At 40.6% G+C, this 12,125-nt stretch overlaps 1 protein-coding gene across 2 annotated transcripts in view; it reads left to right on the top strand.

The window, feature by feature from the left end:
* The window catches only part of bcl2l11 (BCL2 like 11), a 29,834-nt gene extending 24,443 nt beyond the window's left edge, over positions 1–5,391 (top strand). Inside the window, exon 4 of one of the 2 annotated variants that reach the window (XM_078273906.1) lies at positions 1,399–5,391. In XM_078273906.1, the coding sequence (XP_078130032.1) occupies positions 1,399–1,563 (165 nt within the window). In that variant the 3' untranslated portion in view covers positions 1,564–5,391. The remainder of the gene's footprint in view (positions 1–1,398) is intronic. The other variant, XM_078273908.1, reaches the window with a different exon arrangement.
* The last annotated feature ends 6,734 nt before the right edge of the window (positions 5,392–12,125 follow it).

Genomic DNA, 12,125 nt, shown 5'->3' with positions numbered 1-12,125 from the left:
CTTGTTTAAGGAGGAAGATTCCCGGCTAAAGGTCGACCAGGCAGATCCCTTATTTGTGAGAAGCTGCTGCTGCTGCTGCTGAAGCGAAACACCTGTTTCAGTCCACAGTGTGCCAAGTGTGTCAGAATGACAGCAGAGAGATGTTCAAAATAGCAAGGGACAGGAAAGACAGTTGAAGCCTCCAGTGTCAACGGACTATTAGAGGCCTAATAAAAACTTATGACGTATTCAGGGTTTTCTTGCTTGAGACTCTAAATTTTTGGATCTGGGATCTGAATTTGATAGTTGCATTATGGGAAATGCAAAGTGGACAGTTAAGGGTTAGACTTATGTATGTACATGTAACTGGACAAAAAAATAAAACAAATCAGAAAGATTGGAAGCCTTCAGACAAATTCAAACCCATAAACACACATTGCACATATGCATTCATACACACACTGATGTAAGGAAATCACACCTGTAGACGGACAGAGTAGAGGGGATTGTGGCAGGATGTAGAGAACTGTTCTAACTTTCTTCCTGTGGATGTAAACATACAGTATGCCTATGTGTCTCTTGGATTTGAAATCATCACGGGATTCCAAGGTGTTCACCTGAACATTTGATGCACATCGCAACACGCTCAACACAAACATTTTGTGAAATGAGAGCACACTAAGCAAAAGCCAATGCAAATGATTCAGTTGGACATATAACTTCATGAACTGGACATGCTGTTTTCACACTTTGTTTTCATTAAATGTTCAACTTACAATAATGTCATTTTTTAAACCATTAACCACTACTGGGTTGCCTGGGTAGCTCACCTGGTTGAGCATGCACCCCCATGTACAAAGGCTTAGTCCTTAATGCAGCAGCTGCGGGTTTAATTCCGACCTGTGGCCCTTTGCTACATGTCATTACATCTCTGTGGTGTCCTGTCAATAAAAGTAATCTTTAAAAAAAATAAATAAATACAATACACAAACAGCAGTTTCTTTATTTGCATGTCTTCTACATAGATCATCAACAGGATGCTGACTGTTTGAAAAATTAAAAAGTTAGCCAATGATGTCATTGACGCTTTCAGCGTTGGCTTATTAAGCTGCCTAGCTACCGATGATAAAAACTGCTAGCGACAGTTGTCATTTCAGCCAGCAACCGTTGATTCATTGCAGGCTAGAAACAAGAAGCTGCGTTTGTCTTATTTGTGTTGTTTCAAAACGTTGTCACTGTAAAGTACTTACAGTATGTCGTGCGAGAGTGGAAAGTTTGACAGTTGTAGCACAGTAACTAAGTGGGGTGCGATTTAGCGAACGATCAATTTAAACTACTGTAGCTCATAAAGATGATTGTCTTTACCTTTCTGCTGAAACTGTAACATCCAATATTCTCTCTGTCCTCTTTTCATTCCAGGGGGTGGCAGGCAGACATAGACGGGTTGTGATCCATCCGAACCCGCTGCCACACATCCACCAGGAGCCCACTGTGCTGCTCTGCGTGGGCCTTCTGATCCTCCTGATTGGACGAATAATCTACTTGCAAGGCAGTACAAACAGCCAGGACAACTCTCAGGTTTAGCCTTTGGAAAACCCAGCAGAAGTAGCGTAATAATGTATCTGTATTGAATCCTTGTTTTTTGGGGACCTGATTTTTTTTTTCCAGTGGTGGAAGCAGACTTTGGACTCTGTTTATCTTAATTTCGATTGAGGAGCTCTGAAATGCCTGGATTTGTGTTTTTTCACCTCTGCTCCTTCACGGTCTCTGAGCCTTTGCAATGCTACCAAAGAGCCGGGAATTTGCACTTCTTTCCAGCGCAGAGGTGGTCATGTCACCTAAATATGCCTCTGTGCAAAATGACGCCTGTGGAAATTCAAATGTGCCTTGTACAGTTTCCTATTTACTTTTTTAGCTTCTTTTAAGGTGTTTTTATTGTACAGAGATTATGAATTCCTCGCGTGATCAACTCTGCAGACCCAGGATTGTTAAATGTGGGACCAGTCTGCACATTTACCCCCATCTTTTCCCTCTGATGGTTTCAGGCAGGGAGAAATGATCTTGCACTCCTGTCTTGTCACGATCCAACATGCAGCAGACTGATTTGTGTGGGAACCAACTGGTCCAAAGTAATCATTTTTATCCACCATTTTCATCTAAACTACTGTGTAATTTAACACTTTGTTACCATGAGTTACATGTCTGCTTATGTCTACATAGTAAGTTAATAAGAGTCCACTGTACACCAAGGTTTCCAGCCACAGAAATGAATTTTATCCTGATAATTTGAGTACTAAATGACACTGGAATCGATGTAGGAGATCATCAAATGTCATGACGTGATTACTATTTCATGGAGAGGTGAGGTGGGTAATAAAAAAGTTGCTGTTGTCCTCAGCAACAAAACACCTTATTCTGGGTGGCAGTACAGCATTTGGATTGTAAAAGACTGGAATATTTTGAGGGAAAGTCATCATCAGGAAAAGCAGATCGTTGCTCACAGATACAAGGATTTTGTACTGTTTGTACCAACACGTGGTAGGGGAAACTACTCTCTCTGGACTGACGAGAGCAAACAATTAATTCAATTACCCAACTGTCCCTAAAGAAATCAATCCTGTCCGAATACAGTTTAATACTGTGTTTGTTTGCATTCATGAGCAAAGTGTCCATTTTGTTTTGTGTGTCATATTTCAATACCCTGGGTCAAGTTTAAGTAACAGTAGCTCCTCCCACCAGTTGGCTAATATGTAATCAGGTAATCTGTAATCAGGATTATTATCTCTTCAAAGGTACTTTCAATCGATGCACCAATCCTGCAGCTTTAAAAAAATTAATAAAATGAGAACGCATTTCTTCGAAATTTCCACTAGTTTTCTAAACATCTATAGACATTTCTTATCTTGGAATTGCAAAATTAATATTTTATCCATGTATTTCATGACCACTTTAAAATTTTACAATTTACTGAACCTGCCCAGACATATTTTAACCTCCGCATTGAGCAGTTTTACACAAACAAAACCTCAAGCATTGATACTAGTAAGATGATACTGTACCAATTGTACCAAATGATACCATCCTCCCTCTGTACTGAAAAAAACAGTGTTTCTGTAACCCCTAGAGCTAGTTTGAATGGTGAAGACACGTGACTTCCTCCCTATTGATTTAAAATCTAACATAAGATAACCAAGCATTTTTATAATCATTTTTATCACCAAATACAGTTGTATACATGGATTTACAGGATGACTATAATTAACATAAAGCATACTACTTTATATTTTCTACAGTCATCCTGTAAATCCATTCCCTCTTTGGTCTTTGGTCTGATTGTTTTCAACATTAAAACAAAGAGTTTGCACAACAGCAGGAGCAGAATGCTTCAGCATTCTTACAATACTATGATTTGTAACTAATATGTTACTAAGCTGCCCAGTTAGTGAGTGGAACTCAAGAGCAAGATAATGATCAAAATAAATAATGGAATCATGTCAATCATTTATCATTAAACAGTGTCATTTCCTGCGGTCTTGTTTACTATTGTTCTGTTTGCATTGTTTTAATATGTAAAGCAATTTCCTACAATACAGTGAGTGGTCTGTCACTGTTCTTTGTTTCAGCCTCTGGATTTAACATTAACAGCAAAGACTGAAAGTAGTTGGCAAGTATTGGTTTTGGTGATTCAGACCTGGCCAAGTCTCATCATGCCTGCCAGGTCATTAAACACTCAGAGAGAGATTTTTGGACGATAACCAAACACGGAATCATGCAGAGTCAAAGAGGGGTTTGTCACTGACTAGTTAGCCAACAGTAACATATCAAACAGTGTTTATGCAGTCTTCAGATATTCTTATCTTTGAAATATTTAGGCTTATTAAAACATATTGTTTAGGTTGTCATGTGAGGAACCAGCAAAAGTAGGCTATTCCTTTTGTATGTTTTAGGTCTTGGCTTACTAAAATGCATGTTACCACTTAAAACTGATTAAAACTGAACCAGAACAACTATAAACAGCCGAATAGCTTGCGAAAGTTTAAACGCCATTGCCAAACCAATCAGTTAATTGTCATCATTGAAGCCTTCTTCCTTTTAAAACCAAAACATACTATTTCAAAACACTTCCGATTAAGGATAAATCTGTGTGGCTTTGCCAAGTTTGTTCAATCAGTGTCAGAAAAGCTGTTTGACTGAGATCAGAATATAATAATGACCGCACTCATATTTAAAGCTTTAATCTTTAAGGGAAGTTTGTCTGTTTCAAGTGAGTGTTAACAGCATTGCAGATAATGTGTTGTTATGTGTGTTACATGTGTTGGATTTAATCTTCTAAAACAAATTAGTTCACTGTTGCTCGCTCCCTGTGAGGTTATTCGACAGCAATTCAGAGCAGCAACAGAAGTTGGTTGTAATACACTTGATTTCATCTGAGTCTGTTTTTGAGTCATGCTGATGTTTGCACAACTGTGTCAACACGAATGCAAATCAGATAAAGTGTGATCCTGGCTGTCATCATCCTTAAACTCTCATTTCAGCAACTCTCACATCTGTTTAATCTCATGTTTTAATAGTGTTAAATTAGTGGTTCAGTCACAAAGTTTCATTTTCAAACAATGAGGCTGTCTTTTCTGTTACTGTAGCTTGTTGACATTTGTTTTTACACACCACACTGAATCAAGACTTTTTTTCTGTTTCTTCCTCATCCTAATCCTGTCTTCCTGGAAATGCACATGTCTCAGGCTCATCTTCCTGTGTGCCAAAGTTATCCACTTTGCTTTTCCTCCGCTGTGACTGCATTTTGATTTCTGATATTGTGCCATGTGAAACCTAAGACCTCATTTTGAAGTACTGTATTACAGCTGGAGTGTGAGAGGAGAGCATGGCAGGAAGGAAACCGAAAGATGAATTATCGTCTTCTGAAACTGATATGGAAACCTAGTGATGAGTTGATTCACCGCTTATCATTGAAGGTGTTACAGTTCAGAAACGGTTGTGTGACATTCAGGGTTTTATATGTGTGTTTGAGCTTTTAGGATAATAACAACAGAAAAATCACTCAATATCAATGATCTATTAACAGTCAAATAAACATGTATACTTAAGTTTTTTGTTTTTGTTTTTATTGGAATTATTAAAAAGATAAAACATAAAATATGGGGAACCCAGAGACACTGTGGTGTGTTGTGCTTCGCTGCAAATGCTGTACAGAAATGCATCTCTTGGAGCCTGTTTGTGCAGAAATGGAAACAAACTAATCTGAATGACTCCAAATGACCCAGTACAACTGTAGCAACATGTTGTCTTTTTTTGTTTATACTGTTATTGTACACTGAAAATATTGTAATTATACTGTTTTGATTCCTTCAAAATGCATTAAACTGTTGTAAATAAAGCTTTTGCATCTTTTCAAAATTGCACGAGTGGTTTATAAATTGCTTTTTTTTTCAACAGAAACATTATTGTATTCATTAGTACTGTACTTATGTACAATTTTAATATAGTGGAGTATTCCCATTTCGTGCTACTTTGTACTTCTACTCCACTACTTTCCAGAGGGAAATATTGTACCTCACAACATTTTTCCGACACATTGATGAAACCACTAAACAGTGATTAAAGTAGTTGAAATTGAAACAACTGTTTACCTTAAGTCAATTCAATATCAATATTAAAAAGAAGGTTAAACTTAAAAACACAAGTTTACCTGCTGCCTGAAAAATGTGAGTGAACTATGTCGTTATGAGTTTTGAAAATGCCAATTGAGTTAACTGATATTAAGAAAACAAGTTAAAAAAATATGTTCAATCAACAACTCCTCAGTCATACTGACATTACGTATTACATTACAGATAGATTTGCTTACCTCATCGTCACTCATCTTCAACTGCTTATCCTCAACTGTTTAGTTGCAAGGCAACAGAGATTGGCTTACCATTTTACATTTTCACAGTTGGAGGAGTCTTCATTCATAAAGGCTTTACAATGCTTTAAGTTTGCCAATATGCTGATAATGCTTCCATCCATCCATCTTCGTCCGCTTATCCGGGGTCGGGTCATGGGGGCAGCAGCTCCAGCAGGGGACCCCAAACTTCCCTTTCCCGAGCCACATTAACCGGCTCTGACTGGGGGATCCCGAGGTATTCCCAAGCCAGGTAGGAGATATAATCCCTCCATCTAGTCCTGGGTCCTCCCAGCTGGACGTGCCTGGAACACCTCCCTAGTAGGGTTGGGTATCGTTTGGGTTTTTCCCGACTGGTGCCTGAACCGATACTTTTAAAAAGATAAAAAAAAAAAAAAAGTATATATTTAAAAAAGAAAAAAGGAGCAGTCGGCGACATTTAAGAACAGCTTGTTTATTGCTAAGGCCATATGGTCAAAATTAAATGATTTATTAAAAATGTAATAACAATAATTTATAACAATAACTTATTTCACCAAACGACAAAAAACAAAAACAACCACTAGATGGAAAAAGGGTATTTTACAATATCTTTGAATGCACTGCGAGGCTGGCGAGACAAGTTTCAAGTGAACCGTCTGTGTTGTTTTTTTGTCAGACAGTCTGGCGAGGTCAGTGACTCGAGACTTTTCGGCGTGTTCCGTGCCGTCGTCAGTCAGAGGAGCCATCGGCCTTCATTTGGGCCGATTTGACATGTTGAATCGGAAGAGGATGAGCCTGACTAACGCCTCTCAAAATCTGACGAAAATCTTTTAAACTGACCTTTGTCGATCTGAAATGATCATTTATTAAAATGTTTTCAGAAACACGTTTCGGTGAACTATCTTCGTAAAATATTAGATTGTTTTCCGAACGAAGCCGCCATTATGCTCGGTTGTAAAATCTGGGAGCAGCCAGACCCACGTGACGCGTTCGTCCAATCAGTTGCCGGTTTTCTTTTTTTGGGCAACAATACAGATTAGTGCCGCCTGCTGTTATGGAGACGTATCACATCTCGCCCACGCGCAGAACGTACACTCAGGTCGGCGTTGCTTCGGTGTGTTCCGACTCCGAGGCACTTTTTTGACCAACTCAGGGAGGCAGTCAGTCCGACTGTCTTTTCTGCCGTCAGGTTGGCCGTCAGGTTGGTGTGTCAGAGCCTTAAAGGAGATGCCAGCCAACCCATTTTGGCCGCTTGTACCCTGGATCTCGTTCTTTCGGTCATGACCCAGCCTTCATGACCATAGGTGAGGGAACGAAAATTGACCAGTAGATCGAGAGCTTTGCCTTCTGGCTCAGTTCTCTTTTCGTCACAACAGTGTGATAAATTGAATGTAATACCGCCCCGCTACGTCGATTCTCCGACCAATCTCCCACTCCATTGTCCCCAGTCGTGAACAAGACCCCAAGGTATTTGAACTCCTTCACTTGGGGTGATAATGCTGTAAAAACTTCATTTAACGAGTTGACTGAACTCTCAGCAGTAGAGTCCCTCAACTCAAATCAAAAGACTACAAGTTAGAAAAGTTGTCCAAAACTGTCCAAAAATAAAAAATAAATTAGACCGATGACGCCATCTCCGCTGCCCTCCACTCAGCCCTCACCCACCTGGAGACTAAAGGCTCCTACGTCAGAATGCTGTTCATCGACTTCAGCTCAGCATTCAACACAATCATCCCCCAGCAGCTCATCCACAAACTGGACCAGCTGGGGCTCAACACCTCCCTGTGCAACTGGCTGTTGGACTTCCTGACAGGGAGACCACAGGCAGTTCGGGTCGACAGCAACACCTCCAGCACCATCACACTGAACACAGGGGCCCCCCATGGATGTGTGCTGAGCCCCCTCCTCTTCACTCTGCTGACTCATGACTGCACACCATTATTCAGCTCCAACCTCTTTATTAAGTTTGCGGACGACACAACTGTGGTTGGTTCCATCAACAACGGCGATGAGACAAACTACAGAAGTGAGGTGAGCAGGCTGGCCACGTGGGGCAAGGTCAACAATCTCCACCTGAACGTGGGGAAGACGAAGGAGATTGTTGTGGACTTCAGGAGAGTGCACACCCAGCATATTCCACTAACCATCAACAGTGCTGCAGTGGAGAGGGTGAGCAGCACCAAGTTCCTGGGTGTCACATCTCTGAAGACCTGTCCTGGAGCCGCAACACGGCATCACTGGCCAAAAAAGCCCAACAGCGCCTGTACTTTCTGCGCAAACTGAGAAGAGCAGGAGCCCTGTCCCCCATCATGCACACCTTCTACAGAGGCACCATTGAGAGCATCTTGACAAGCTGCATCACTGTGTGGTACAGTGCCTGCACCATGTCCTGCTGCAAGATTCTGCAGCGCATAGTGAGAGCAGCTGAGAAGATCATTGGTGTCTCTCCCCCCCACCCCCCTTTCGGACATCTATAACACCCGCCTCACCAGCAAAGCAACCAGGATTGCAGGTGATCCCACCCACCCATCTCACAGCCTCTTCAGCCTGCTGCCATCAGGGAGGAGACTGCGCAGTCTCCGGGCCAAATCCAGCAGGCTCAAAGACAGTTTTTTCCACCAGGCTGTCAGGAGACTCAACTCCCTCCCTGCTTTACCGTCACTCCCTCCCTCCTCTGCCCCCCCTCCCCCCTCTGCCCCCTGCCACAGACTAGGACTGCACCCCCCTAACTCCCCCCCTAACACCATTCACACACTCTGTACTCAGGGACTGCACATTTCACTTTCCCCTGTTTATTTGCACTACACCGCTCTACTTCACCTGTTAAAATACTTTAAATACTTTTTATTTATCCTATTTTATTTTGTCATGTAAATACTAGGGCTGTCAATCGATTACAAAATGTAATCTAATTAATTACATACTCTGTGATTAATTAATCAAAATTAATCGCATACATAATTAACGGTGCCTGAACCGATACTTTTTAAGAAAGTAAAAAAAGAAAAGAAAAAAAAAGGGTACTAAACAACAGTTGGTGACATTAAAAACGGCTTGTTTATTGCTAAAGCCATATGGTCAAAATGAAATGATTTAATAATAATGTATAACAATAACAATAACTAATTTCAGTAGTAAATTGCTGTTGAACCATCAGATGGGAAAAGGACATTTACAATAACTTCAAATGCACCACGAGGCTGTAGTTTACCAGTTTCATTGAACGCACCGTCTGTGTTGTTTCGCCGACGGCAGCTGCAGATTGTTACATCCCGGTGTTGAATCCTCTACAGGAAAAAACAGTCAAACTTTACACCATTTAGCGTTAGCTGTCAGCATTGTAACCGTGTTTAATCCAGCTACTAGCTAGCGGTAGGCTAATGTTAGCTGCTGTTGAGTATAGTGTTAGCGTCACGTGCAGCAGTGTTTGTGTTTCAGAGCATCAGAGAGAAGCACAGACATATCAGTGGCACCAGATTTCGGTAGCCAGGGTTAGCAGGAAGAAGATTTTTACAAGTAAATGTTCCAATTAATAATCCAGGCAGAACATTCTCGTCTCCCTCCTTCATTTTACAGTCCAATGGTGGCTAGAACGGCTCCGGGTCAAACGTCAATAGAGGGTTTTCACCGACGTCACGTTCTGGGCGGTAACCTGGATGCGCGGCCATATTGGAGGCACTCGGTGTAAACAACTGAATGGAGTAATGGAGTATTGTGCACTTGGATACTTTAATACTTTATGTCTAAACAACAGAAAAGCTCATCAAAATGCATCCAAGATGCAAAGGCATGGAAGGACTTGGACCACAAAAAAAGGCGCAATATTTTGAGAAATTACAGTTTACTGGCAGTGCAGATCCCTACAAGTTGGCTCCCTCTTCTTGGATCCATGGCGACCCGGTGATTCTATCTTCAGTTGCATATCCCGATTTAGTCAACTACCTGGTTTTCTCACCGAGCCCATACACAGCGGAAGACCTTAAATCCTACAAAAGTTTGGAGGCTTATAACCAGATGGTGTGTGGATGGGTGAGGGAGACGCAGTACCAAGTCATTAACGACCGTTGTGTTGTGAAGGCCAAAGTAAGTAATGCAATAACGTCTTTAATCAACCTAACCTTAACTGTATGATATCATTGTGATACTCAAGGTGTAGCCAAGTGACTCTCAATCGTTTTTTTTTCATTTCAAAGACCGAACAAGACAGAGTTTTCCCTCGTAGATCCTGGTTGAGCTTTGCCAACCACAAGCGCCTCCTTTCCTCTGATAACTTCTGGCATTCCTCTCCCTGGTTTTTAATAACTTTTGGAAGTCAATAATATTCTAAATGTTTTTCTCAGTCTGACCTATTGGTACAACCTAAAACACGGCAATAATTAACCATTTTCCTTAACGCCGTTCAGGATCTACTTCAGTGCCTGTGCTTTGTTGTGATGCGGAGTACCTCCAACATGGCGACTTTGGGTCTGATGATGCATCTGATGACGCGTCGTGAAAACCCTCTATATGGAATGGATTAATCTGCGTTTATTTTGACAGCCCTAATAAATAGTCAAGTGCCTTGATTGTGATTCTGATTGTTTATTGTTTATTGTATGTCTTGTTGATAGTTGATTGTTTATTTGCATGCCTTGTTAAATTGTTGATTGCTTATTTTATGTCTTGTTGATTGTTTATTTTTATATCATGTTAAATTGTTGATTGTTCATTTTTATGTCGTGGTAAACTGTTGGTTGTTTATTCTATGTCTTTTCTATTCATAGAAAACTTTTTTTTAATTATTTTATTGCATTCTGCACCGTGGGTCCGAGAGGACTGAAATTTCATTTGTGCCGTATGTCATGCATGTATAGCACATCTGACAATAAAGCTGACTTGACTTGACCTGATTTAATTTGAATTAACTTGAAATCAATAAAACCTATGTTAAGTTAATGAGAAAATACTATTTAATTCCATTAAATTCCTGTATAAAAACAAATCATACTATAACAAATACACTATACCATAAACTAAATGTCCTTAGTTTTGAGCCTTAAACAGATATTGGTAAAAATTAAAATCAGTAGTTTTATTCATATGTTTAAAGAAAAAAGAATGCATTTAACACATTATAGGAAGAAACAAACATATTTGTATCTTTTTTAAATCTATGTATTGCCCAGCACCAGCGTTGGTTCAAGTTAGGTCATTGTACTTTGTTGGAATATAAGTTTATTTAGGTGAAATGAGGACAGATTTTCTTTTTCTTTTTTTACTCTGTCTGAGACCGACTCTCCCTTATTTTTTTTCTTCCTCTTGTCCTTTATGCATCTGTTTGTGTGTGTGTGTGTGTGTGTGTGTGTGTGTGTGCTTGCTCATCTGCAGGACATGGAAAGTACGGTGCCTTCCACAGCTTGGCACAAACACATGCTCAGATAATTATGTCTTCCACACATAGTACACACTCACACACACACACACACACACACACACACACACACACACACACACACTCACACACACAACTCATTAACACACATACACATGATCACATGCATAAATGGCTCCTGCGTGTGCGCACACACGTGCATGAGTCAAAGCAGCACAGAAAGAGAGAAGTAACAGTTTTAACCCTTTGTGGTTTCAAGGTGAGAGGACAGAAAGACCCACACCAGGTTTGCTTTTGTAAAGATAGTCTACTACAGTAAGTGTTTTCAGAAAATACTTGTTAGTAATGACCCTGGTGGAAAATATATAGGGTCAACATCGGCAGAGCATTCGAGTCATGGAGGGACCTTCGTTTGGTTTTTGGGATCAAAACTTTGTAACTTCTTTTCTTTTTATTTGACAGGTAAGCTAACATTACTAACATTACTAGAGAGCATTTGAAATATATTGTGGTTAGCTTGCTTACTAACTGGACAAAATAGCAGCTAGCTTACCTAGCAAAATACTGTTTTGAGTGGATAACGACAGCTATTTCATCCAGAATCCCAGGGCTGATCTGGCTGCTAAATTGGCTAGCTTGGTTACTTCATCAGCTAACTATATGAAGCAACAGCAGATCCAAGTAGCTTAAGTTAGATTTAGCTAGTTGGCCGTAGAGGGTGACACGGGACTCAGTTGTCGCTCCCATCCCATCCGAGCCCACGAAAATACTCCTGTCATATCCCGATCACGTGACTGCCCCCCCAAAAAAACCCTGTCCTGCAAAATCCCGAGAGAAAGACTCCCGAATTCCGTCCCACTCCCGTTTCGTTCCCTATGTTATCAGACTCTGTTG

This window comes from Sander vitreus, chromosome 17 (genome assembly GCF_031162955.1).
Source record: "Sander vitreus isolate 19-12246 chromosome 17, sanVit1, whole genome shotgun sequence".
Lineage (NCBI taxonomy): Eukaryota > Metazoa > Chordata > Actinopteri > Perciformes > Percidae > Sander > Sander vitreus.
This window is presented reverse-complemented; position numbering and strand designations above follow the sequence as displayed.